Source organism: Hirundo rustica, chromosome 8 (assembly GCF_015227805.2).
Source record: "Hirundo rustica isolate bHirRus1 chromosome 8, bHirRus1.pri.v3, whole genome shotgun sequence".
Classification (NCBI taxonomy): domain Eukaryota; kingdom Metazoa; phylum Chordata; class Aves; order Passeriformes; family Hirundinidae; genus Hirundo; species Hirundo rustica.
Genome location: NC_053457.1, coordinates 16484100 through 16511759, shown reverse-complemented (window position 1 = coordinate 16511759; position 27660 = coordinate 16484100). Strand labels below are relative to the sequence as shown.

Genomic DNA, 27660 nt, shown 5'->3' with positions numbered 1-27660 from the left:
CTGCTTCTGTAAGTGTGGTGTATGGCCCCTTGCCTCTGAGCTATTGGCTGCTGATCCTGTGGTCCTGGCACTTGCATCTGTTCCAGATTTTTCTTTCATCACATGTTTGGAGATGCTATGGGCATGGGTGTGTGCCACATGAAGGCAGAGGAGGGAAGACATTGAATGAAAGCATGCAGAAAGGCCAAAAAATTGCTGATGAGGGTATGTGGAGACCATAGAAGCAGTCATAAGAAGGAAAAAGCACTTTAATCTTGCTTGAACAATTTCCTGTTACAAGAATCACAGGTTCACATTAAACAAAGACCAGGGAACTGCCACACAGGAGAAAGAATGTAAGTTTATTTTAAAAAATAATAATTTAGCTCAAACACAAACAGGATTGTAGAGTGTTGACTGAAGCAGGAAGAACAATATTTATCCACAGAACTTAAAACAGACCAATTTTTCTCTCTTGTAGATGATACTTTCAGTGCCATTCCTTGTCCACAGCTCTGCTTCAGGTTCTCATCTGCACATAAAGGTATCCTGACACCTGGGGCTCTTAGTAACAAGGCAGAGGAGAAATGGTGCCTGCTGCACATGAAATGCTGTTTCTATCTCCAGAGCCTCTATGATCCAAAAAGCCAGAAGAGCAACACCAGCATCTAAACCAACGTGCAATACAAAGGGAACAACTTGCACTCCTCCCTGGAAGTCTACCTACCTATGCCCCATTCCCAGCATCCTGGCCAAGTGCTCCCACCCACGCCTGAATTCACCCCCCCGCCCACAGGTGCTGTACACAGAGGTGTAGACGCAGGCCTTTGCAATACTCTTCCCTCCCCACTCTCTTCTTATCCAGACCTGTGGATCTTCCACCTCTCTCCATGCCTGCATGCCATACATTTCTTGGCACAGCAGCAGTTCATTTCACAGTGATGGGATATGCCCTGGAACATGCTGGCCGCTACTGCAGTTTTTTCTCATCTGTGAAGTGGCCTTTCATGCAATTGCCATTCTGATACACAGGGCTGGCCCCCTTCCTTCTGCACCACACCACAGATTTGTAGAGAACAAATCCAATACCAGCCAGACACAGCAAGAGAAGAGCCACTATGTCCAGGCAGAAGTACTCGTACAAGGAGAGGTCGTAGACAGCTGGGCGAAGGTAGGGTGCCCCATCGTGACGAAGGATGTACTCCAGCCAATACACTGTCCTGTTGAGAGCGTGCATTGGTCTGTCCAGGTGCAGAGCTGAGATGTGCTGGGCTGCTTTTCTGTAGCTGCAAGGGAAGATGACAAGACATTTACCTTTTGACAGAAACTTCACACCTGAGAATCGACCTGAGACATCCAGTGATGCTTTCAAGTTCCAAATAATACTTTGAGAGAGGGGAAAATTTCTTCCATTCTTCTTCTGAAAGGCACTCTGATCGTACTTGCCAGCCATGAAGGCACAAGCCAGAGTGTGTTTTACTTTGTGTTTTTTTAACAACACTAACAGTTTGGCTTGCAAGTACCTGTTCAGTGAGTTTATGTGTATGGTACTTTCTGAGGGGAGTTTGCACTCTTAAGACTTCAACCAGCATCAAGCGAAAGTTACACACTTGATGAGTGGCCAAACCCTTGCAGGTACCAAATTGCAACATCTCTTAACAGGTAAGAAATATAAAAGATTTTAAAAATCAAGCTCTCAGAGAGCATTTCAAAAACCAGCAGTTGCACATGTCCCAGTAGAAAACAGGAGCCCTGTGCTTCTTTTCTGTTCCTGCTTCAGTTCTAGGATAAAGCAGAGTATATGATTGACAGAAGGTCACTTTTTGACACACTGATCCCTACACACTGTCTACACCAAGGAAGGGCTTAATGCTTCCAGATGCCTCACCTGGGGTCAGAGATGACTGTGATGACAGCCTGGTAAAGCTCCTCTTCTTTTACTCTGCTCCAGTCCATGAGGATACCCATGCCCTTCGCCTGCACTCTGGTCATGATGTCAAACTGGTCCCCATAGAAAGGAAATCCCACCACTGGCACACCGTGATAAATTGCCTCAAATACACCATTCATCCCACAGTGGCTGACAAAAGCTTTCACGTTGGGGTGGCCTGCAGGTAAAGAAATAGTAGCAAGTCAATGCTATATGTTGCAATAGGGCTACCAGGGGGTTCCTCAACACACTGATGTGTGTTTAGAGAAAAGCAGGCATGCTGAGCAGAGAGGATGCTACCCTTTGGGAATACATCTGGCTTTCTGCAGCCCAAAATTGCTGAATAGAGCCTGGAGGAGAAGGGAGTTGGGAGCCAAGCAGCTTCAAGCAGGTGTTAGCTGAGGATCATGTTTTGTACAGATCAGACACACAAGAAGCTACAGAGTTAGATCCACACAGGTGCTGCTATCCTTATGTGCCTTTGCTGTGGTTTGGGCTAAAATCCAGGGGTGTTGCTAGTGGCACACACATATACAGAACCCAGCCTTACCTAGCAGGTCATTCTGGGGCAGCCACCCCATCATCAGCGTATTCTCACCCAGGTTTCTTGGCTTCTGACCAAAATATCTGTGCAAGGAGAGAGAGGAAGGGAAAAAAGGAGAAGAGAAACACACAGAGAACGACAATAAATTCAATCAGATCAAGAGACAGAAAGCAGATTTTGTGATTTGAAATGAATCACCCCTCAGCACTGTTTTTCATCCAACTCAAATGAAAATGAATCCCATTCCCTTTTCACCTCCACACCACCCTTTGCGGGAGGCGAGCAAATGCACCAGCCATCTTCTCCACCAAGTCCCTTGGAAGAGCTCGGATCCCGATGCCAAAGGAGACAACAACGACACCTGCCTCTGCTGCTTCCACCCAGAGACGCAGACCCTGTGGGCAAAACACACACAGCTGCCTTGAAGTATTGTTGCAGAAGGCCCATCCTGCTCTTGCCTCTGTCAGTAGAAAGCTGTCCACAGAGAAGATGAAGCCAAAACCACCCAGAGCACAAAGCAGCGACATGGTTTTTACCATGCAATGTACTCTAAAACCACTGTGATTTCTGCACACAGCCAGGGAAAAATTACTTGAGCACCTGCTGGTCTTGGGAGTTTGCAGGGAGGTGTCCAATACCTGCATTTCATAGCATTATCTCCTGCACTGGAGGTATCACAATTATTCTTTGACAAGAAAGGTTCTGGAAACAGAGAGGCCACATAGGAACAACCAGGGCATAGAAGGAATTTGGAGAAAAAGAGGAAGGCCATTTTTCCATTACCACTAAGACAGAAGGCCTGTCAGGTCTCTAGATGTAGGCTGATACAAGAGACAAAACATCACACAGTCAGGAACACCTTCCTGGAGAATTCCTGCAAACTCTCCAATGTCAAAGGCTCCTGGAGGTGGCAGAAAGTCTTGCCATCTTGACAGGAGAGTTCTACCCATTCTTCATAGCTACTTGCAGACAGCAGGTTTCGTTTTTGATCACTGGACAGAGAGGTAGCTACAGATCCAGTAAAACCCCCTGTTATTTGTCCTTCATTTAGAGGCTACCTGTAATGCCACATAAACAGGTCTGTATCTAGAAGAGAGTCTGTACTTTTTTTAACCAAAGCCAGAAGGTAATAGGGAGAGGAAATCAGCAAGCACAGCTGCTGTGAAGCAAATATGGACTATTTCCTCTTATTCCAGGCTGGGCTGAGTCTATTTCTCATGATGAATTCTGTCCTGCTTCAAATTTCCCATGTATCCCAGTCAGAAGCTTTTTAGGGAAGTTCAATAAAAATCTTGAATACAGATACTTCCTAAAATAAACAATGTAGGAGAACATGAATTAAAAAAAAAAAATAAAATAAAAAATCAAATCTGTTGTTAAAAGAGAAAACTACAGTGATTAATTCCGAATATTAATTGTAGTCTAAAAGTTAGGGGATCAGAGTACAAAAGAGTTACAAAGCACATCTTAGTGTTATTCTCCAGGGATATTTCTCCTTTGTTGTATGCTTCAGAGACTCAAGTCTATCTTCTCAGAAATGCTTAGAGTGCCCTAAAACAAAAAGTTAACAACAGAGATATTTTGCTTTTTCCATTCTTTTGAGTTTCACATCCTTTGAGCAGTAGAACCACTGAAACTGCTACAGAAGAGAAAGTGCTGGTTTTCCTTTTCTAAATCAAAGTACAATGACTCCTAAATCAGGTGACTATGTTATCCATTATAATTGGGTCATAACATTTAACTTTCAAAAACAGCATTGAAGTTGCCAGGGAAGCATGGTTGACCACCAAATGTTCTCACTTTCTCTCAGATACATATCTATATTCAACCAAGTCCTAATTAGACTCAATCAATCAAAATCATAGTGTTTCAAATTGGAGGAAATAAACAATTACATTTCAAATGGGACAATCTTTAAGGTACACCTACAGAGGCTCTCTCTTCTGTTGGCATCCCATCATGTGGATATGGACATGCCTACCTTTTAGAATGACAGCCACCACCTACTGCAGGGCTCTGGACTTATCTCCATCTTTCTTTCCTTAGGTGCCCTGGGATCTGTTCTGGAAGCTGTGAAGCACATGAGTAATGCCCTAGCAAACAACTCCCTTCTTTATAAGGTAGGTGTGTACGTGGCCAGGTTGAACCAAGCCAGAGTTTTGCAAGAGCTGTGAGGCAGCCACCCTCTGACACAGCTTTCGGAGCACCCTACATGCGTTTCATTACCTGCAGGCCATGCCACGTGGGCAAGGCTCATGTGCAGTCAGACACAACTGGAGAGCTTCTTTTTAAGGCCTCGATCTCACTTTTTAGCTCAAAAATACTGGCATCCACAGCATCAGTTAAAGTTGCCATCAGAGATCTTGACAGGCCTCTAATAATTTAAAAGTTAAAATCTTATCTTCATTTCACACCCTTAGTCAGGACATCAGGACATCTTGACTGCCCAAGTTTTATTATCCGCATTTATTTCCCCTCAATGTTTGTAAAAGTGGTAAGACAAGTCCTATTCTGTTCCAATACTGTCTTCAGCCAGAGGCTTTAGGAGCTTGTCCTTTTGAGTTTACTCCTGGGATTAGTGAAGCACAGGCTGGAGAATGCCTTGAGAGGAGTTTTCAGGACTGAACCTTGAGAAAAAGGGGATTCTACCCTTCAGTTTTCTCCATTTGGGGATTCTGCACTGAATTTAATGAAGGAATAAGAATAGCTCTCACCTGTGGTTTCTTAAGACTACAAGCTCAAGGGCAGAAATGCTCTGTGAGAAATAGGGTGAAGGAGGAAATTCTGGATTAACATATCAGTGATGAAACAAGGAAGATTAATTGTTCTTCCCATTTCCACTTTAGCATAGAAACAAACAAACTATTCATTATCAAGTGCCAGGGGCAACACTTCCATTTTAGGAACTCCACACTCCATTTTACATGGACATTGAGGCCGAATCCCACTTCAGAGTGGACTGGTTAATTCTACATCCTCCCTGCAGCCCGACAGCCTTCAGTGTTCTGTCTCACCAATGCACCCACTAGCACCAAAACACAGCAGCCGTCCAGGCACTTGGGGCTTCAGAACTTTTACAAGGTTCTTCCAAAGAAGATCTGTACTAAGTAGCTTCCCCAGTTGATGGGCAATCATAGATCAAAGCTTTCTTGCACTTACCACTGGAAGGGGCTTTGCAGGCTCAGCAAGGATCCCCCCTGTGAAAATGACATGGGGGAGCGTTGGACGGGGAAAGTCCAACACCACATCATTACAGAGGAAGAAAAGACTAGTTCCATGAACAAGGTCCAACATGGATGTCTTGGGCTCCACTCTATGCTTCTCCATGAGACGTTCAAACTTGGGCAGGATGACCAGTTTTGTAGCCACACGAGTGATTACGTAGACAAGGAGATTCCAAGTCCTACCAAAAAAGCCCATCTTGTCTGTCATCAGAGAGTTGAATTCAGGGACATAGGCAATGGGGGAGGTGGCACCAATCTCTGCTGGGAACCAGAAACCAGTGGAAATCACAGCATATTTGACATGTAGGATGTGGGCCAGGATAAATCCGCACATCTCATTGGGATCCACCAAAAGCAGGTCAAAGTGCTCCCACTGGAGTTTCTGAAGAAGGGTAGAATTTCCCAGTACTAGGTCACAGTTTTCCAGGTACTTCTCCAAAAATGAAAACACCTCCAGAGAGGTCATCTTCCCTTGAAAGACACGCTTTATCTTCTCCTGCACCCAGGCATCTGCACTCTCTGTGCTGAAGGTACCCCAGTACCTCTGCACGCGGAAGCCAGGCAGGGAAGTTTCCACATCCCGACCTTCATGAAGAAGCAGCACAGGGTCATGGCCCCGGTCAGTCAGTGCCTCTGCCACCCGCATGAAGACTCGCAAGTGGCTGTCAAAGACGATGGTGGGCATGATCAGCACCTTGGCACCGCAAGATGGCTCCACAGCGAATGCAGTCACTAGGAAAAGAAGAGCTGCGGGGCACGGTAGCACCATCGTCTTCATCACTGTGAGGAGACAAACATGCCATTAATGTAGTATCCCTGTCATGCACTCAGCGACTAACAGTTGCGATTGTATCTGCAAGCCAGGACTCATGAGCTGGGAAAGGAGAGCAGTCTGGAGCTCTTCACTGGGAAACATCCACCTCCATCCACTCTGCCTTGCCCTAAAAAGATAATCAAACCAGAAACAAACCCACAATAATACCCCAACAACCAAAGTCAGATGTCAGGGGACTTTTCCAGAAAACCTCTTCTCGGTGCTCCTAAGGCTCAAAAACTAGCAGACTGACTTGCAGAGAGTTACTGAGGGTGAATGGCTGGAGGAGCTATGCTGGGTCACAGCACCAGCAGGGACACTTGCTGCTCAGTCCCTGTTTACCGCTACAGAACCAGCTCAGCTGGATTTTATTTTTGTTTCTGTCCAGCCAGAACAGCTGGTTTTCTCCAAGCCCTTGATGTCTGTGCAAGCTCGCAGGGAGGCCTGCACAGCCTGGTGGAAAGGCCAAGAGGTGTGCTCTGGCTTTGGCCCTCACATTGCTGGCAAGGGACCTTGCTCAGCACAGATGGGGCAGGACTAAGTCCACGTCACAGCAGGACCTACTGAGAGGAACCACAAGAGGAACCCAGAGAGCACAAGGAACAGTCTGGACAGAGAGCTGCTCCAGTATAGATCAGTCATGGGAGGCTCTGGGGAAAGGGATGGGAAGGAAAAGCAGGTGCCAGGATACTCATCCACCAGAAGAAGGCAAGCCCAGAAAGCAATCCCAGAGCTGACATGCAACACCTGTGGCACACTGACGCCCCTTAGTCATCCCCACTTCAGTTTAGTGAAACACCCAAGATTTCTGTTGTGTAAGGGATGTTGCTACATCACTGGAAGCGAATGCGCCTCACCCACACCTAGCATTATTTTGGGAGAAGAATTATGTGATAATTATTTGGGAATAGTCAGAAGCGAGTAGTTTTCTGAGAACCCAGTTTGGACATGCTAGGAAACAGCAGTGGGAAGAGGAAGAAGTTACAGTGGGAACAACTAGAAGTGGATTTTGGGTGGCCCCCACACACTAAGCCCTGGTGGGGCTGCAGGGATGTGGTAGAGTGGAATTCAGTACAAGATTTTCTGACAGCCCCTCCACTAGTGCTTGATCGATTAAGAGGTGGGAAAGAAAGTAATGGACAAGATTCTGCTGAATACAATCTTCAGACTACCCTCAGCAGGCCTCACTCTGGCCAAACTAAGCACATAAGGATGCAGACACAGGAGAGTAAAACTGCCCTATTCTTCCTCCATTGCTTTCTTGTCTCATGTGGGGACAGGACATGGGAAAGAAACAGAGCAGCTGCTGGTTGGGACTCTCCCCTGTTTCAAAGGCAATTCCTGGTAGTGCTTGGACTTCCACCCTTCCCACCGTGGGTCAACTGTGTGGCTGTGCCTGCACAAGTGATCAGAAACGCTAACAGATACCAAGAGGGTAGTTGGACCCACAGAACCAGAGCTCCAGGAGAATGTAGACAAAAGTGATGGGCTCGAGAGAAGAAAGCATAAGCTCTGCAAAGGAAGGATCTGCCCAGCATCCTGCCTCCCTAACAGCAGGAAACAGGCTAGCCTGTAACAAAGTGTTGGTCACAACAGAGCTACAGCCCACAAAGCTGCTCTAGTACTCAGATTACTTGAGAGGCCCAAAGGGAACTTATCCTGGTCAACACCAGGGAAGGTAAAGCATTTGGCTGTGACATTCGCAGCAGATCCAGGAGCACATGCTGCTTCCAGGAAGCAAGGGAAGGATGGCAGCCATGCACTTCTGATCCCCTCTGGGAAGGCAGGGAGTTAGGGACAGAAGCAGGCACAGGCTTGTCCTGGGGCACCTAGTGGGTCATACATGCACATGAGTGTGCCAAGAAGAGTAGAAGAGGTTTTATATGTGGGGTAGGGTGTTTTCTTATTGGGCAACAAGTAAAAGATGAAGAAATAGTCCAGGTAAAAGGTATAGTTATTTAAAGAAAAAATTGTCACCCATCTTCAGCAAGGACTGTATTCTGCCATGGACCTTTGTGCCAGACACTGCTGAGACCCTCAGCTCAGCCAGGACCCTCTGGGGACTACCAAAATCCAAATGACAAGCTGTCGATCTTAGCCTTCATGTCAGAGGCAGATGCTGAAACAGTGAGTCTTGCAAACTGCTCGTGGTAATTTCATCTCTTCCAAAATCAGGAGCAATCCCTGAAGGTGCTGGCGCAGGAACCTCTCCTCCATGCCCAAGTATCAAGGGAGGCTGTAAATCTTGCTAAGAGGTGAGAGGATGCCAGGCTGCAGGAAGAGACCATTCTTCATACTTCAGCTCAATACCAACAGAAATAATCTCTGCTCTGTCTATGCCCAGAGTGGTACCCTGGTCATAGCTCCAGCCCTAGAGCTGTGCTGGATACATCAGACACATCCCTGATTTTTAGTGCTATTGGAATATAGTGAAGGCTAAGTACCAGCAAAAAGGGCACAAGGGCTCTCTGTCCCTTGTTCAGCAACTAGTCATTGTTGCAGTCTCAGGCTGATAGCAAAGGGGAAGGAAGTCCCAGACCTAGCTAGACAAGGGCTAAATGGCCCAGTTAAGGGAAGGCTCAAAATCCACCTGCTCACCTCACTGGTTTACCTCTTACTAACACTGAACAAAAAAGATGCTCCACGAGCTCTCCAGCTGGATCCTCCAGCCTGGGCAGCTGCTATGGCCAGTGCAGCACAGGCTCAGCCCAGCTCTCTGGCTATGGGAGCTCAGCTTCTGCAGGCTGCAGGCAGATAGTCTTCAACAGAAACCTTCAAACACCTGGGCATGGGAATGTGATTCTCTGGGAAGGTGAATTCACAGCTTGTGCCTTGTCAGAGGTGCAAAATCCAGTAAATGACAAAAAGTAAATGATGGATCCCACACTAGGCCTGAGAGCAGAGTAGAAAGAACCATCTCCTTGTTTGTGGTCTGGAAGTCCTAGTGGCTACATCACATAAATACTCCAAAAATAACCCTGCCACTGCAAGGGGAAGGCTTGTAAAGAGACAACAGACCCTTCCCCGTTTTAATGACAAGTGCTTGGCAGAGCCATGCCAGCTGGCTGATTTACACAGAGCAATGCCCCTAACACCACAGTTAACACTAGCAGCCAGGGTAAGAGTTCAAGGGAACTGTTGGAAAAGCCTATGCCACAAATGTTTTAAGTTTCATCGCTGCATCATTCAGGGTAGAGCAGGCACCTCAGTCAGAGCAGGACCTGGGAAAGCAAAACTGTCACTGCAAGCAGCAGCATCACCCCTACCCTGCACACCTTTCCACCTTCAGCTGCTGAGAGTTTGCTTTCAAAGCCTCAGCAAGGCATTGACACTGAAAAGTGAGACAGCACAAAGGGAGCAGAGAGAGCACAGCCCTCTGAAACGCCCCTGAGAAACCTCTGACTGGGCTGAAATTTGTCCCACGATTTTGCCCTGTTTAACATGTTTGACAGGGTGTGGCTTCGGTATTGATGGAAAATTACACCAATCAGCTTAAATGAAATAACTGAACAGCTACAGCTCTAATTTAACTCAGGTGCCTTTTATTGGGCTGAAGTACTAAAACCTCTAACAGCAAGCAATCTAGGCAAAGAACCCACAAAGAAAGGGCTAGGAACAGGCTCAAATGCAAGGACTGCCATTTATATCTCTCCCTCACTTTTTTCTAGTTCCTGCCCAGGACCTAGAAGCACTGGGACTGAATTATTTCCCCCTCCTGCATTCTAGCCTCTATGCAGTTCTTGCCCACAGTAAGAAATGGTTTTGCTGCAAACTTCTCAGGAGTTAACAAAGCAGCAGAATTAATTGAAAACCAAAAGCAAAAGCTAGCCTCACCTGGATGCTCTAAAACTCTTCCTGGAATATGATACTGAAGTTTGCCTGTTCTGTTGAGTATTACCCAGAAAAACCAGGACCATCTGCTACTATCTTGTTGATGACAGCCAGCCTAGCTGCGGCTTGGAAGCCAAGACTCTGTGAAAGCAGGCAGCTATGCAGCTCCAAGAGCTACTTTATCACTGCAGGAGGATGTTGCACTACAAGCAGGGGCTGCCCAGGGGAATCCCTAGTAAAAACCTAGAGAATACAATACTCTACAAAGCAAAAAAAGCATAGGTTGAAACAGGGAAGTTTAACCATCAGTCATATCCAGCCCAGTGCTTGGTGGGCTTCTGCACTGGTTTTGGTTTAATCACAGACTCTGACTTAACCAGAGTCACCTGGGTAAATTACACTAACACTAAAACATTAATATTAGCACAATAGTATATTAATATCACAGTACACCAATACTAGCATTAGGTTTTTAGTATAGAAAACAATGATAAAGAAAAAAATAAACTCTTCAGATACAAGCATCCCCTGGCAGTCTACAACCCTGAGAGTTTTTTTAAATATTGTTTGCACACATACTGAATAGTGCACAGATGGTCTGCTCAAAACAACATACCTTTCTAGCATTTTTCCTTCTAGATATTCATGGCAGCCCACTACAAGCACACAGAATGAAGAAAGTCAAGATCCCCAAAGGACCAAAGGGAACAATCACAGCAGTAATCAGGTCAGCATCAGAATGATGTATTCTTCTCACCACATTGGTGCTACTGCTGCTACAAAACACCAGAACTGCTCTGGCTCATCTGCTTTGGACAAAGATTGATGTAGTCCCCAAACAGTTCCTAACTTTTGGTACTTTGGACCATCTTCAACATCCTTCCTGTCTCATTGAAGATATATGGAGTAAGTTTTACAGGCAAGGTGGGAATCTGTGGGCTAGCAGGAGGTTGCTAGATGATAGATCACTGCCAGGGAACCATGATACTAAAGGAAATACTGGTCCATAACAGCTGAGAAAAGAAATAAAGATATGGATCTCAGCTTGTCTCAGTATTTGAGACTACACACATATTCAAGACCTTGAGCTGGAGGATGGTGTCAGACACCACACATCTGCTTTCCCACCTGGCCTCTCATCATACATTAAATCTGTCTAGGTAAGTGAGATGTCTCCCATTCAATATCCACAGGCTTCCTGTTTGTCTTCTGAAAGGAAAAGAGGTTGTTTGTGACACCAGGGTGCTCTGCAATAACAAGTTTTTCCACACAGCCTTTTCCTCTCACTTACAACATGGTTGTAAGACAGAAGCAGCTGATGTGAGACTGTGCCTCTTTGTGAGTGGTCTGAGGTCTGCAGTGTGGAAGCAAGTTCGAACATTATTTGTAATCCCTGGATGAAAGAGAACAGCTTGAGGCCATTTCCAAATAGTCATGTGAGCCATAGACCTCAAAGTGAGAGCTCATGACAGGGCAGAGCATTATTTGGTCTTAAGAAGAAACTATGTTTGTATGACACTCAAGTTAAATAAGTTCTTCAGACTGCAGAGAAAACTGGAAAGATACAGGTGCACCAAACCTTAGAGAAGCAGTCAAGAGGAATGGGGAAGAAAAGAATGTTCCCATTTACTGCCTTTCATTTCAGCTTCTTTCTGCAGAGAAGCACCACATTTAAAGAAAATTATTAAACACCCCAGAAGGTTGTGAAATCTTGTGTAGAAAGCTGTAGGGACTGATAAAGTCTTGACAGACAAGTCTGATCACATTTGACAGAGTTACAGGAGTAGAGAAGCTAGGGGTGAGTCTTATCTTCAATGAAACAATTGACGCCCTCATGTAAAAGAAACCCACAACCAAACCAAAGAACTTGGCTCTGAGCACGCCAGAGGAATCAGACCTGGCTGAGCTACCGTAAACAGAGGTTGAAGAGGGTTGCATAGGAAGAGGAGGCAGAACAGGAGATGGAAGATACTCCTGAGATATAATCTCCTAAAGGAAGATGAAGCAAGTTACACAAAAGCGCTCTGAACGCGTGTCCATGTGCCAAGGCTCTGGTTCTGCGCATTGAAGCAGATGCTGAACTCGCGCCCGTCAGCAGCCTCTCTGGAACAAGCCAGGCTGCCCACACGCTTCCGAGCAGAGCCGGGACCAGGCTGACAGCTGGGAATTCAGACCGAATCCCCATCCCTGCTTCCCCGGCCGGGCAGCTCTCAGGGGCCATCAGCCCAGCCCAGCCCTACAGCGCTCACCCGGAGCGCAGCTGGCAGCCCCCGCCCGCGCATCCCACCGACCCCGCCACGCCGCAGGGCGAAAGGACCCTCCTTGCACGGCAGCGGGGCAGCACCGCCGCTGCGGAGCCGAGAAGCCTCGCCGGTGGGCCGGGCCGAGAAACGGCGGCCGCAGCTGCCGCCGAGCCGGCTCCTCCCGGGCCGCCCGCCCCCGCCCCTCCGCCGCGGTGCCGGCACCCACCTGCAGCGAGCCCCGGCCCGGCGCGGCCCGAGTGAGAGGCGCGGCGGTGCGGGAAGTGGGAGGGAGGAGAGGGAGGAAGGGAGGGATGCTGCCGCCACCCGCCCGCCTTCCCCTTTGAAGCCGGCGGAGGCAGGTGGGGCCGGGAGGCGCAGCCCCGGCCCACGGGCCGCACCCCGGGCAGAGCCCAGCCGAGCCCGGGGCTGCGGCACGAAGGCGGGGCGAGAGGGGGACGGGGTGGACACGGAGAGCTGCACCTGCTGCCCCGGCAGCCGGACAGATAGCGGGGTAGCGCCCGTCAGCTGCAGCTTGTGCCCCCGGCCCGGCCAGTGCGTCTGATCGCCATCATGGCATCGCTCCGGTGACCGCTGCCCGGGCACCCCCCGGGCCAGAGCCCCCTTGAGAGGAGGGCAATAGGAACACCATCGTCAGGACAGCAAAAGGGAAAGCATGGCGCACAAGGGAATCGGGATGCCGAGAGCTTGTGTTCCAGCACACACCAGAGGGGCATGTCCTGTTGGTCCAGTTCCAGCTCTAACAACAGCTGTAACTGCATCACTGTTGCACAGGGAAATCAGGCCACTACACCAGGACAGCAGTAAAGCAGAGATGTAGGCTAAGTATGTCCAGCAGTTGCAAAATCCTGCCAAAGGACCAGTTTTTCCCAGGAGTGTAAAGCATGTCACTTTGAGAGTCTCACAAAGGATTTCCCACCCCAACACTTGTTGCAGTTGCTCAGTAAGGCACTGATCTCCAGCAAGGCTAGTGACATTCTTTGCATCCTGTGCTGAAACTTCAGACAGCATTACATCTCCTACAGCATCACGTTCAAAGGTGCAAGGCTGTGGCAGTGTTGGTTACAGAGCAACAGAGAGCCCAATGCACTTGGAGCATAATCCCACCCTTTCCAGGGAACCATAGTGCAAGGTGCAAAATTGACCTTTTCAGCACTCAAGAGCTCCAAAGCCCTACTTATCAGCAAGTTTCTTTTCCTTGCACATATAGAGGAAGAAAGCTAAGGGGATGCACAAATCAGTTATTTTATCTAGATCTATACAGGGTTTTTCAGTTATGCCTAATCTTTCTTCTTCCTGTATGCTGGTGCTTATATGGCCAACTGCCATATAGCTGATTTGGCAGCAATATTTAAGAAGACCTAACGAGATATTCTGAAGGGAAGGGACTTGAGCAGCCCATTTTTGATACAAGCTTCTAGCATCTTGCCCAAAGTTCTCAGTCACTCACCAGCTAGCTGCACAGGCCACCTTTCACTTCTGAAGGTTCCGAATCCCCTTAAAAATGCCCCCAAAATTCCCCAACTCCCTCCCCCCCACCCCCCCAAATTCCCCCAAAATGCCATTACATGTCCACAATCATGTAAGATGACAAGATGGAGTTGCAGACAGATGTAAAGATAGTGCTGTTACCCCCAGGGACTGGTACCCCCCCTTTTCCCACCCATTATTCCATCTTTAAGTACCAGATCCACTCAGACTACAAAGGCAGCAATCTTTATTTTCTGACACATTAAATTCTCACATTTTTTAGACTTTTTTTTAAAAACCTCAAAGCATAAAAGTATTTTAGAGTTTCAAATGGAAGTTCCTGATAAACAGAGGGCAAATGACAAGAAAGATGATGTTCAAATCCCCATGCAGAAAATACTCTTCCCATCTTCCTTTGGCCTCTAACCTTTACTTTTTTGTAATAACTATGGTCTCCTGGGCCCCTCTGCACTGTAGCCCTGAATCCAGGCCCCAGTGATTGTGCAAGCCAGGGGGAAGTCCTGAAAAATGCTCACTGGAAAAAGTTGCTGCTCATGTACATGGGGGTGGCTCATCAAGTCCCATCCAACCCTCAATTAGGTGACACTGCTTTGCACACAAACATAGCTTCCTGTAACAAGGCTCTTCTCATTCATTAGCACCCTTTGGGGAGGGAATGGAAACATGGAAATCAGGCCCTGCACTACCTCTCAGTGGCTGGCAGTTTCATCACGTTGGGTAAGCATTATCTCATAGCCCACTACTCCACTTCCCAAACAGGCACTATCACTATTCAACGCATATTGGCTGTGGGCTCAACCCCACTGCTCCTCAAACTAGTTAACTTAACCCACCTAACAGAGGGCAAAGTATTTGGGGGGATATTTTCTACCAGATGCAAGCTGCACCTACGTAAGGAAGCAGTCACACAACCAAGTGACTGCAATCCCACCTCTCAGTACAGCATTATACTATCAGTTGCTCATGAAATCTCAGTTTAGGCTGCAAGTTTCTCAACTTCTCTGTGGCTCCCCATACTGAACATACACTTGTAGCTGCTACATCAAACATTACAGCACCAGGGGTTGCCCTAGTGCTAAGGGGAAATAGGCATTTTACTTCTCAAGAGGGATTTAACAGATGGAAAACAGCTCCAAGACCAAGTGATCCAACTCAGAAAAGAAATTTAAGGCATTAATGATACATTCATCTTGATTCCTAATGATCTGCAGCTCACACTGCTGGCAGATTTTATGTTCAGACAGAACAGAGTAATGCCACCCTGCAGCCAGAGCCTCTGAAACAAAAAACACTGCTTATCCACCTCTGCTGTTTGCTAGGAGGCCTCTATCTCCTCAGTCTCCTTTTCCCTTCCCACCAAGTGAAACTTCACAACCCCCATGCAGGCAAGTTTCTGTACAACTTCACTCCCCAGCTACACTAATGGAAGTGTTATCAAGAGTGCCACAGCAGTACTACAAGACCTTGGTCTTTCTGACAACAGCCTCCACCTTGCAACCACAATTGATGCTGTCATTCAACTACTAAACCGTATTTAGAGACTGCTTCCCCAAGTACTCTAGTTAGTGGCCTCCACAGGAGTGCAAGGAAGAGGAAAGTAGGTATTTATTGTAAGGTGAAACCACAAAACAGAAAAGGAACCCTGTCACACTACAAGGGTAAACTTGAAATGTCAGCTGGGGTTGGGGATCACAGCCAGAGTGCTCAAATCAGTTGTTGTTCCTACAGTAACTAGTCAGAAGCAAGTGACAATTACTTGCCCTTTCAAAGGTATGAGAGTTAAACCGGCTGAAAAAGAAATGGGAGGTTAAAATACAGGACAATGTTTTCTCTTTCTTCTACTAGATGGGCAGGAAACCAAAAGTAAAAATCACTGCCAGCCTTTTAAAATAAGACTGTAGAAAATATGTCTTGGTGGTCACCCTAGTGGTGCCAATAACACCAGCTTAAGGATGGTTTCAAATTAGGAGACTAAAACAAAGTTAGAAATAAAACAGGGAAACATCCAACCATTCTGCCACATCTCTACACTGGAGCTGCCTGCCCCACAAGGGGCATGGGGAGGTAGCATTCCAGGCAGGCTTGACATAATGTCCATATGCCCATCCACGACGTCCTGGTGAGCAGATGGTTTATGAATTCCAATATTCTCAGTCACTGTCAAACTTGACAGAATTGACTTGGGTCGATATAGTGCCCCCACGGTAGCTGCCTCGTTTTTTCTTTGTTTTCTCATGACGGAAAGATTTGCCTTTAGTGTATTTCAGGATGTTGTTAGCTTTCTCACCCCAGTCACCAGCTGCTCCTTTCTGTGAGAGATGGAGAGGGAGAAAAAGAAATTCAAGTCAGTACCCAAGAGAGCGAAGGCAATGCTTTGGACTCTACCGTAGCCAGCAAACCCCAGTACACTCACACAGGAGCTGATACCAGTCTCCCATGCGCCTCCTGGTGGAAGCAGCTCCCACCAAAACCACTCCCCAGCAGCACCGGGGCTGCTCTGCAGACACCGATTCCAGAGACCAGCTGTTAGCACTCTGGCACCACCCAGCCCTACCTTTGCTTCAAATGAGTTATCGGCCACACGGGCATCCACCTCAATCTCTTCTTCCCTTACGCGGCGGAACGGAGAGGAGGGCTGTTGAAAAAGAAAATGAGATGCGGTAACCACATAAAAACACACAAAGTTCCTTTAGTAACAACCTCCTTCCTCGCCCTGCAAATACAGAACCCTGTTCACATCACCTCAATTTTTAAGTGTTTCTCAGATTCATCATTCTTTCCCTGCTTCAGATCAGGAGTGCTCCTGTGCAAGTACATCCAATCAGCTTTGGCCAGAATAATATTACGTTCTTATTTGCACTCCCCAGGGCTCTCTAGACGAAGTTAAAGGGCTTAAGGAGAGTAAAAATACAAATAATCCTGTGGGCCCAACCACCCAGAAAAACCCCAAACCAGCCTACTTGCTCAGAAGGCAGAGATGCTTCTTCAGGCAGGTGCCACAATCCACCCTCACTCACCCGTTTCACCTTGGGAACTGTGTGTGGTGTTTTGGTTTTCATCTTTGCTTTTTTACTGTGTGGTGTTTCCAGCTCTTGAACATCTTCCCTCTTATGTTTCTTGCCGATTGTGCCTGTTAGATGTACAGCAGCAGAACTTTAAAGGCAGCATTGGGAGAAGTAAAGGTTTCTGTTCACAGGAAAGCAAACCCAATGTTGACACAGGTGCCAGAAGTGGTGCCTGCATTACTTCACCCAGAAAACAGACTGCTCAAACGAATTTTGAGTCAGCAAAGAACTCCCCATCCTATCCTAAAGGATAAAATTTTATGCACTAGGGTAACTCTATATGAATGATTTAGAATACTTGAGAGAGTTCTGTTGGTCAAAATTTGCCAGATTTTGGATTCATACCATATGCATTTGCACACATCACTAGTGCATCACTAGTTGTTTTCCTCCTGGTGGGATAAAGATCGAGATTGTGCACCAGGGCATCAACTATGGTGTCCCACTCCCCACAGACAAGGTCCTCCAGCAGTCTGCTTTGCTGTCACTAAATCTTGTGCATGCACAGATGGCAACTGGCAACAGCTACACAGAAATGTACTTCACATTACCACAAATTTCACTGCCAGCTATGCAATACAAAAAGGATCCCACCAAATTCAAAACTAGCCCTTCCCTCTTACTACTGCACCAGATGACACAATCAAGTAACACACAGAGATTAGAATGAGTAATTTCAGAAAGTTTGCCATTCATGCTTAGCTCAGTAACTGCCTGACAGACCCACTTCCCACACTGTTGCTGATACCTCCATTGACTTTGACTTTTCCAGTCTCTTCTTCAGAGCTGCTTTCACTGCTACTACTGCTGCCACCAGCTGGCTTAGACTTCGTGTTGTTTGCAGCTACTGCAGATGCTTTTGCTTTCTCTGTGGAGGCAGTGGCTTTAGAACTGTTCTGCATCCCCTTCACTGCCTTTTTGGGCTTCCCATCCTCTTCACTGGAGCTGTCTGATGAGCTGCTGCTACTACTAGAAGCAGCTGCCTTCTTCCCCACAGTTGCTTTTGCTGCCGCTGTAGATTTGGAGGCTGGTTTCCCTGCTGGCTTTTCTTCTTCACTGTCTGAGCTATCAGAGTCAGATGAGTCTGCTTTGGGAGCTGGAGTAGGTTTGGACAGTGGCTTAGCCACTTTGACAATTGGTTTAGCTGGAGGGCCTTTCTTCTTCTTCTCATCCTCAGAACTGCTGGAGCTGCTATCTGAATCAGAGCTACTTTGTGCTTTTTTTGTGGCAGCTGGTGACTTCTTTGCTGCAGGGGTTGCTGCTTTAGTTGTGGGCTTCACAGGAGCTGCCTTCTTGTCAGAACTATCAGAATCTAGAAAGGAAGGAAAAAGAGCAATCAAGACTAAGCCCCATTCCTTTAACACAAGGCTAACATTCAGATTCAGTATTGATACACAGTACGCTTCATCACCTGCTTGAAACAACTCTGCAATGGGTATTCCTGTCCAACCACACCCTCAGACCCTGCCTAGAAACAGAAAGGTCTGAACAGGAACAACATGCACGTAGAAATTTCCTTCTCTCCCACCCCAATACCTGAGCTGTCTGAGGAAGAACTGGAATCTTTCTTCGCTTGTCCAGGCTTGACAACTACTTTTGCTGGTTTGGAAGTATTCTTTATCACAGGTTGTTTAGCAGGGAGCTTATTCCCTACCTTCTTTTTATCATCTTCAGAGCTAGAATCTAAAAAAAAACCCAAAAAACATTCTTCAAGTTAATAGGCTTCATGGGCAAGTTACTTTAGTGTAATGTATGTAATTTATGGGTAAGTGAAAAGCTGGCTTGTGGCTCAAGGCTAAGGCACTAGATAACTGGCAAGCATCTGATGAACGCCTGAACAATCAGAGGACAGCATTCATTTTTCCACACGTATTCTTTGTTGGGAGAAAGTGGAAACAAACAGTTTAAGTTCTTCACTAATGCATACACAAGAAGATAAATACTTGGAGAATAATATAGGAGAAGAGGTACTGCACAAAGAACTTTAGAGAAAGTACCAGTATCATCAAACCTGGGGAGAAACATTGAAAAATGAATCTATGTGGTAAGGATCAAAAAAAAAAAAAAAAAAAAAAAAAAAAAACACACCAAAAAAACCATACAAAAAATTAAGAGAGAAAGCTGACAAATCATTCAAAGTGAGGCAGCAATAGCACAGTATTTTAGGTACTTCCTCTATCAGATGACAGAGCAGCAGTTTGTAGAGACTTGTAGCAGAGGACTCTCGAGTACAAATACACCTTTGTATTGTGTAACATGAATCTGGAATACTAAACCTGTCCTACTCCAGTATTTCTGAACACTTTAGTAACAGCAATCAAAAACTTGACAATTTTGAGAGAAACTAGGTGACAAACCCAGAAAACAGATAACTGCTGACGCTCACTGGAGTGTCAACCAGTGACCAAGTGCTAGGGCTAGCTGTCTGCAGACAGACTGGCAGCTGCCGCCCAGTCCCTGCCATAGCACCAGAGATGCTGAGATACGCTACAGGAGCATCTTGAACTCAGAGGGAAATTGTAGCACAAAGGGAAATTACATGGGAAATGCCAAACCTCAAACCTGGTCGACAGGAGAGACAAAGTACACTGCTTCCATTTCTAGGGTCACTGTAGGAGAAGGCAGGCATCTTCTAAGTCTATTTTGAACTTCATATGGTGATTATATTTTTATTTCAGAAACTTCTCCAAATGCAATAACAAACCCCAAAAATCTCAAGACAGATGCTCAAGAAGGGTTTAACCATTCAACTTCTGTGAGAAACCTGATTCACAATTGCCTGCCCTTTCCATCCAGCAATATGGGGGCTTCTCTGCACTTGCCACTGGTCTTGTCATGTGGTCACACTCCAGCTTGAATAGCAGGCTGCTGGTTTTCCATTTCACATCTTGCTAGCCATGGAGACACTGAAGCTTTTAAGCTCATACATTAAAGCTCTTAGATACACCACTACGAGCAACTTGACCAGTAAAATCATTAACACAAAAGAATCAGATCTTGATCTCTTGAATTACCTGAGTCACTGTCAGAACTGGATTCAGCCTTCTTGCTAGTCACAGCTTTCTTCTGGGGGGCAGGGACTGTTTTAGCTACTACTGCTTTGCCTGCAAAAACAAGTTTAAAATTAATAGACCACATCCACACCAAACTTTTGTCCCAAGATCCAAACCTAGCAGATGTGAAAAAAGCTCCTTTCTCAGTACACCAGCCACTCAGGCAGCCCATGGAAGCCATGTAAGAACTTGGCTTATTCCCACTAAGCTAGATGCCAATGACTTTTCAAATCAGCATGTGCAAATCCAACCTGACCACAGTTCAGATCCACAAGTTGTACACAGTGTTGTTTAGGATGCCTTCAAATTAATCAGAAAGTTCCAGAAGAGCGAACAGCAACACAGAGCAAAGACAAATGGCTTTTTCAAGGAAGCCAAGACCTTGCAAAAACCTTGTTGGCACAATGAAGTACTTCCCCTGCTGCCTCTCCTCCTCACAGCGTACCTGCTTCTGCCTTTGAGGGCACCTGCTCTGCCTCATCACTACTGTCTGAAGAGTCACTGCTCTCAGCCTTTTTTGCAGGAGCCTTAGCAAGGCCTTTCTTTGTCTGTGTTCCTTGAGGAGGTGGTACAGCACTGTACGGACCTATGAAGAGAAACACAGCCTTCAGATGCCAGCATGACAATGTGAGCTGCACAAGATGCTTGTTGTAGTAGGAATAAAGCACTTCTGCTATTCACTTCCATTCATTCTCCTTCTGTAGCTACAATCCAACACTGTCTTATAATTTAAAAGATTACACCCACCACACTGCTACCTCCTTATTTCTACTTGGAGTTTAACTCTCCTCTTGGGGTTCAGCTGACCCAACCATCTCTGCAGAAGTTTTCTCTGCACTTTTAGAAGAACAGGAACTTGTCAGCAAACTTTTTCAGAAAAAACCACAGATATGTCAATTTCTCATGGTTTTTATTTATTTGCCTTCTCAAATCTTCTGGTTAGAGAGTCAGACTGACCTTGGATGATTGACCTTCTACTCAGACCTGCTCTCTACTGGAATCCTAAAGACGTTATACCGCACTGAACAGAGGCTCATTTAACACAACTGAGTGGCCCCAGACATTTCACAAAAAACCCCTATGTACTATTTTTTACATACCAGACTTTGGCTTTTGTTTTGCAGGTGGCTTTTCATCATCTGAGCTGTCAGATGAGTCCTCACTACTGGAACTTTTCTTGGCACCTTTGGTTTTCCCTGGACATGCTTGAGTGGCTGCAGGTTTTGGCAGAGGTGATTTCTTGGCAACAGCCTTGTCAAAAGAAATACACATTAAAAAAGGAAATTGCAGAAATCTTGTAGGGACAACTGGATGCGGATCTTGTTTAATCCCACACCTCACTTAAGAGCGAATTCTCAAGACAAAGGGAAAAAGATTAAGAAAGATTCTCAAATGCAATTTTTAAGAAACACATGAGCATCACTGTCTTTCTAGCTCCTCTGCTAGTGTTTTCTGCTCCATGAACCCCTAATGAAAAGCTCCTCTGGACAAAAGGGCAGAGGACTGATTGAAATTTAGCAACTGCTACACAATTAAAAACAACTATAATTATTTTTGTACTGCAAGAAACATTTTTAAACACTAGCTAGTGGAAAACTCAAAGACACAGACAGCTAAACTTGAAAGAGTCAGGCCAGAGTAACTTTATATAATGGAGACACAATACAGTTATGACAAAACAAGATGCTTTCCTGTAAAGGAAGGAGCAGAGAAAGTAGTGAGGAGGTGTTAGGGGAAAAAGCAGCACATGGAGAGATGCTAAAACACATAATCCCACTGTATGAAGGAGAAGCAGGTGTAAGAGTTATGTCAAGCACAGCATCTGTGTATTCTGTGCCTGCAAGATGATAACACCCAGTCTTACTAGACTCTTCTACACCGTTTATAAAGTTGTTCATAGTGTTCTTTTTACCTTTTTTGGTGCAGCCTTTTCCTCATCAGAATCTTCACTGCTGCTGCTACTGCTTGCTGCTTTTCCATTGACAACTTTGGTGGTTGCCTGGGCAGCTTTACTTCCTTTTCAGAGAAGTAAAAAGAGACATTGCAAAACATGCTATGGTAGATGAGGGATAATTACATTGAGCAGTGAGTATCTTAGAGAAAAAAGAACCACAGAAGCCTATACAGCAGATAAAAGTAGTAGTGCGAAACTGTTGGTTTATCCTACTGCAACCTCAGAGAAAATTTTCTAGAAACTCTGTCTCCTAGCTCGTGGGAAGTTCCAAAACTAAAGGTTTAGCAAAGATCTTCCCTGCTTTTTGAGGGGAAGACAATTGTAAAAGAAAAATATAAAGTTATTCAAATAATGAGGTGTCCAGGACTAGATGTTTTACTTGCATTCATTCTACACCTCGAATGCAAATGGCAGTGAAAGCAGATTTTCAGACTACTATGTTAATACATATGTCTTTACATGTAGGTACAGTCCCCAGAGCACTCCTCCCCTGATTTTTTGATTTTGCACTTTAGCATGATACACAATAACAGGTACCTGATTTAGGTGTTGCTGCTTTTGGTGGCTGCTTCTTTGGTTCTCCTTCATCCGAGCTGCTTGAGTCAGAACTGGAACTCTCTGCTTTCTTCTGAGGTTGGATTTTGGTTCCGGCTGGCTTCACCACAGGTTTTGCACCTTTCTAAACAACAGCAGGAGAAACTGATTAACCCTCAAAGTCATGAAAAGAAAACAAGGCTAATAAGATGGACACATAGAGAGTGTAGAAACAGCTGTCTTTCACAAAGGTTACCATTTAGATTTGGAAACATTACTCTGCTTAGTGGTCAGGGTCTGAAAATCTTGGGATAACAGATTTGCTCTAGAAAACCCCCCAGAAATGTATTGGAAGCCTCCTTAGCACATTAGTCTTCAGTCCTGCCTCCTCCAGATGGAGCAGCTCTGAGGCTGGCACTGTTCTCTTCCTTCTACAGATCACACTAGCCTGAAGACTGAAAATACTGACTGGAAAATTCTAGCTAGTCTCCTCTAGTGTACAATGTTATCACTCCTCCTCTCCTGACATCATTCTTCCTTGCCTCCACTTCAAGACCATGACTGCAGCAAGAAAAAGGAAAAGAGAAGATCCTCTTTTTACATAAACCCACGTATATATACATAAAGATCAAATTTATAGTAGCAACTGTAAGTAATCCTTCTTTGTAAAGGAAGTAAGCCCTGGCAGCCTTAGGATAAAAAGCAAGGAGCAGACTTGGATATGAAACAAACTGGGTGCAGGACAAAAAACTAATTCTTCCTTGGACCAGCCCAAATGGCAGCTCAGAAATGTCTGTTTGCATTGTATCTGCAGCAGCCTGGGCACTTCGGGACAAGTGAACCCAATTTCACATGCAATTCTGTTGGTTAAATTTGCTATTATTCATCACTGTCAAACGCGCATTAAAGATGTTCGAAAGAAAAGCCAACCTTTGCTGGCTTCTTCTCCTCCTCCGAGTCTGAATCATCACTGGAGTCCTCACTGCTGCTCTCTGCCATCTTGGCTGCAGGAACTGCTTTTGCTTTGGGCACAGCTGATGCTTTAGCTGCAAAGCAGGGACAGCATACACTGATGACAAGTTAATTCACAACTTTCACATACCTGTATCCTGCACTCATTAGGTATCATAGCCAAAGGATATATTAAGGTCATTAAGCCACGACTGAAGTTCATAACACTGAGTTTGTCTCTTGAGCAATGTGTGGCAGACTGCTCCAAAATGGGTAAGTAAAAAGATAAAACCAATTCTAGACTTTATCTTTGTCACACACAAATTTAAGCGCAGACTTCTATCACCAAAAAGGACAGCCCACAAAGAAAGAGCATCCCCTAAACTGAGAGAATATTAGCTGGGTCTGCACACTCTTCCAGCTTAAAGAAACCTGCTGAACAAGTAGAGACTAGTGCGTGCAAAGAGAGCCACTGCAACACCGTGTTACGGTTCCAGACACCTAAATGTGTTTTAGCCAAATCCACTTCCTGGTTACTGATTGCTTTTTAATAATGCGGAGCAAAAGAAATAGTTTTGTCTCACATTATATTTACAACTGTCCTTATCAAATAAAAATCAGACCTAAGTTCAAATTCAGCTTTAGGATGGCTCTAGTTGATGATTAATTTTCCTTCTGTTTCTTTCCCTCTCCTAATTTATTCCTTCCCTCCTGCAAATCAACTGCTAGACACACACAGTCTTGTGTGCAGCGACTAACAAAAGATACCAGAACTGTTTCAGATAAAAAGGAAAAGTACAGCTCATCATATAGCAAAGTGCAGCGCAGGGATGTAGTTTTTGATAGCACTAGTACAAGAGCTTGAAAGAAAAAAGGATAGCAACCTCACACAGGCAGCAGGAGATTATGGATGCCTGGCATTTCTCTGGAATGGCTAAAACCTTCTATGGGACACAAACTCTGCTGTGCATAAATTTTAACAGCATAAAGAGATGACCCTTAAAATGAATATATCTTCCACATCGTGGGTAAAAGACCTGCCAAAACCGAGATCAGTCAATACAAACGTAATCCCTGGTAGCTGTTAAAGACCTCGAAAGAGCTAGTGAAGTTGAGCTCTTAATGCACGTGAGAAGCCGATGCCAAACACAAACCCCGGCCCGCACTAGGGCCGCCCAGAAACCTACCTGGCTTCTTGGCCGGGGGTTTCTCATCCTCCTCGCTGGAGCTGTCACTGCTGCTGTCGGCCGGCTTGCTCTTCGCCTGGCCGCCGTTCGGGACCAGCTTTCTCTTCTTGGCCGCTGGAGACCTGCGGGCAGAAGAGCTGAGCGGGGCCCGGCGGGGCGCGGGCCGGGCGGAGGGGCACCCGCATCCCGAGGGGGACTTACCGCAGCCAGTAGGTGAAAATATCCAGGAGGGAGGCCGCGTTGGGGTCCTGCTCCTTCTAAAGCGAGAGAGGCCGCGTCAGCCAGTGTCAGTCAGTCAGCCGGTCGGTCGCTCAATGAGCCCCCGCCCCGCTCCTTCGCTCCCCGCTCCCCCCAATCCCTCGCTCGTCGCTCCCCGCTCCCCCCTCACCGCCGCCGCCTCCCTGGCGAAGGCGCGCGCGGCGCCCTGGCAGCCGCTCTCGCGCAGGAACGCGAGCACGAGCGGGAACAGGTCGCTGGGCACCGCGCGCCGCTCCGCCATGATGCCCACGCCGACACGTGCCGCGCGCGCACGCGCCAACGCTTACGTACGCGCTGCGTGCGTGCTGCGTGCGTGCGTGCCCCCGCGACCCCGCCCCTACCGCTGCTAAACCGCCGGCGCGGCGCCGTGGTGGGGCTCGGGGGTGGCGCGGCCGGAGCTCGGCGGGGACGGTCCTGTCGTGAAGGGATGGGGAAAGGCCCCCTCAGCGTTGGTGCCTGCCTTCAGGCAACCGCGCGCAGTGCCGAACGGCCGCCTGTGGTGTAGAGGCGGGAGAGGGGCTGGGAACCCCGGAGTGCTCGCTCGACTGTAGAGGCAGGATGACACACTTAAGCCTCGCCAGCTTATTCCTTGTAATCCGCTTTAAGTCACTGAAATGGGGAATGCTGGGGAGCAGAAGCGAGGCGCTGGGGAAATGCTGGAGAGCAGGAGTTGGGTTGCTCTAGTGAGGAGAAGAAGCCGAGAGCTGTGGGCAGCCTCGGTGCTGGCAGTGCCCTCAGCCGCAAGGCGCAGCCCCGCGCGGCCGGAACGCGGCAGGCAGGGCTGCGTGCTGCCAACGGGTTCCGCCGGTAGCTCAGGAAAGATGAGCTGGGAAGCAGCTGAACCCCTTCAGGAACGTACTGAATACTTGTACTAAATCCATAGAGGAACGAAGGGAGTTGGTAAAAGTAACACCGTGATCCTAAAGCGGCAACCTGTAAGAGAGAGACAGAAAAGGAATTTGAGACAAGGCTATCTACAGTATAGGCTTGAAGGGCTTCAAGCCTGGAGATAGGGTATGAAGCAGGTATAGCTCGAGTATGTGCTGAAGACCTGGACCTGACCTTAAACGGAGCTTCTGGACCTATAGAAAAGGGTGGCTGTGGAAGCCCCAGATGAGGCTGAGCAAGACAAGCTTAGCGTGTTAGTGCACTCAGAACCCTGATGAGGATGAGATTTCATACACTTGTTGTATATTGCTGTGGCTTTAGTTACTTTTCCAGGGAGTTTTTTTCCCTGTAAAACTGAAGGTTTGCTGTGTTGGATGTAGCTGTGTATTCCTGCCTTTGTGATGAATAGTGCTTTTCTTGATTTTCTTCAATAGAGTGTACTATGAAGCTTGCTGGGGGCCAAGGAAGAAGAGAGTCCTGTGCTTAAAGTCTAGATTTAGGGCTGCCAGGGTCAAAAAAAACAGTGGTAGGTAGGCAGCGTTTTGCTTTTTACATTTCCTCTACCTAGCCCTCTGCACTTAACCCTTTCCAAATATTGCTGTTTTGTGCCTCAGTGCCTAATGAACACACATTATTGGGTGGGCTCTGTTCTCAGCAAAGCGTGCCTGTTGCTGGTGTTTCTGGAAGGCTCCATGTTCACCCTCATGGGGAAGTAGGAGTCAGGTCTTGTGATACTTTGTGCTGTAAGACTCTGTAATTTTGTACAGGTACTCTAGCCTGGGTACCAGAAAAAAAGTGTTCAGCTGAGGCTTGCTTAGATACGTTTACTTGGTTTTGAGATGTCCTACCCCTTTTTTGTATGGAGTAACATGAGACTGTTTTGCAGAAAGGAAACCGTTTTCAGGAACTATTTCTTAGTTTTTGTAGTTTCCCTCTACAATAACCTACAGCTGCAAGCTTCATCTGCAAAGCTCAGCAATTTTTTGTGCTTTTGCCTGCATTGGAAAGGAAAAGATGCAGCTCTTACTGGTGAACTATTGTTTCTTTAAGCCCTGCTGTGTGGAGTAACTGCTGTGAGGAACTAGGGAAATTACTGACTGTGTTTGCTTCGCTGGCTCACTTTGCTACTCCTCTGGTTAATAAGTATCTCCCTCTCCTGCCAGGCCTTTGCCAGTTAGATCTGTTCCCTGTGCTGTGTGGCAGCTTCTCTTCAAAGGTGTGTGGCTCTCTAGGTGTGTTCCCCTGTGTTGTGCCTGCAGCTGTCCAGGTGACCCGGCAGGGAAAGCTGTTTTGTCCTTGTATTCCCCAAGGCAGTAGTGGGAAATGCTGGGATCTAAAGAGCAAGCAAATTCAACTGATTTATGTTACTGCTTGTGAATTCCTTTGTTCCCCTCACCTACTCCTCGTAAGTCTTTTCAGTCCTCCCCTTGGCTGCCATATCTCATTTGTTAAGGCTGCAGGAAGAGCTATGCATGGGATCTTTTTAATGTTACACTGGCTGAACTGCCCCCAGCACTCGAGGTGAGGTGGCCCCAGTGCAGAGCAGAGGTGGGACAATCCCCTCCCTTGCCCAGCTGGCGATGCTGTCCCTGATGCCCCCAGGACAGAGATGGCCCTGCTGGCTGCCAGGGCACTGCTGGCTCATGTTTGACTTGCCATCAACCAGGACCCCCAGGTCTGTTTCTGCAGCATTGCT

General features: G+C 46.7%; 3 protein-coding genes across 5 annotated transcripts in view; 1 reads left to right on the top strand and 2 right to left on the bottom strand.

Moving 5' to 3' along the window:
• Positions 1-231: 231 nt before the first annotated feature.
• LOC120755845 (2-hydroxyacylsphingosine 1-beta-galactosyltransferase-like) lies at positions 232-12892 on the bottom strand. Of its 3 annotated transcripts, none has more exons than XM_040071420.1 (6): positions 12792-12892; positions 5613-6457; positions 2709-2848; positions 2460-2536; positions 1868-2087; positions 232-1265 (listed from the first exon to the last, which is right to left on the bottom strand). In XM_040071420.1, exons 2-6 carry the CDS (start codon positions 6453-6455, stop codon positions 950-952), a joined length of 1596 nt encoding a protein of 531 aa, XP_039927354.1. In that variant the 5' UTR covers positions 6456-6457; positions 12792-12892; the 3' UTR covers positions 232-949. The 3 variants fall into 3 exon arrangements, with proteins under 3 accessions (XP_039927354.1, XP_039927356.1, XP_039927355.1); XM_040071422.1 differs by lacking the exon at positions 12792-12892 and adding an exon at positions 9767-9878 and having other exon boundaries at positions 253-1265; XM_040071421.1 differs by lacking the exon at positions 12792-12892 and adding an exon at positions 9090-9173 and having other exon boundaries at positions 253-1265.
• A 1387-nt stretch (positions 12893-14279) lies between these two features.
• NOLC1 (nucleolar and coiled-body phosphoprotein 1) lies at positions 14280-25341 on the bottom strand. Its single transcript, XM_040071740.2, has 14 exons — positions 25207-25341; positions 25020-25075; positions 24819-24940; positions 23611-23726; positions 22684-22825; positions 22105-22208; positions 21293-21443; positions 20638-20778; positions 20154-20243; positions 18676-18822; positions 17888-18451; positions 17092-17204; positions 16629-16709; positions 14280-16383 (listed from the first exon to the last, which is right to left on the bottom strand). Exons 1-14 carry the CDS (start codon positions 25315-25317, stop codon positions 16225-16227), a joined length of 2097 nt encoding a protein of 698 aa, XP_039927674.1. The 5' UTR covers positions 25318-25341; the 3' UTR covers positions 14280-16224.
• Positions 25342-25468: 127 nt separating this feature from the next.
• PIK3AP1 (phosphoinositide-3-kinase adaptor protein 1) overlaps positions 25469-27660 on the top strand; it is a 40296-nt gene continuing 38104 nt past the window's right edge. Inside the window, exon 1 of the mRNA XM_040072205.2 lies at positions 25469-25667. The gene's annotated coding sequence lies outside the window, so the exon portion shown is untranslated. The remainder of the gene's footprint in view (positions 25668-27660) is intronic.

What these genes read in the sequence shown, in the direction of transcription:
- LOC120755845 (XM_040071420.1), bottom strand. Translation starts at nt 6,455, where the DNA reads ATGAAGACGATGGTGCTACCGTGCCCCGCAGCTCTTCTTTTCCTAGTG. An exon ending in CTGCAAAGCCCCTTCCAGTG is followed by an intron (nt 2,849 to 5,612) that starts GTAAGTGCAAGA and finishes TTTTGCCCACAG; the next exon opens with GGTCTGCGTCTCTGGGTGGA. An exon ending in GCCCCAGAATGACCTGCTAG is followed by an intron (nt 2,088 to 2,459) that starts GTAAGGCTGGGT and finishes CTTTACCTGCAG; the next exon opens with GCCACCCCAACGTGAAAGCT.
- NOLC1 (XM_040071740.2), bottom strand. Translation starts at nt 25,317, where the DNA reads ATGGCGGAGCGGCGCGCGGTGCCCAGCGACCTGTTCCCGCTCGTGCTC. An exon ending in ATTTTCACCTACTGGCTGCG is followed by an intron (nt 24,941 to 25,019) that starts GTAAGTCCCCCT and finishes TTCTGCCCGCAG; the next exon opens with GTCTCCAGCGGCCAAGAAGA. An exon ending in TTCTTCCTCAGACAGCTCAG is followed by an intron (nt 18,452 to 18,675) that starts GTATTGGGGTGG and finishes CTTCCTTTCTAG; the next exon opens with ATTCTGATAGTTCTGACAAG.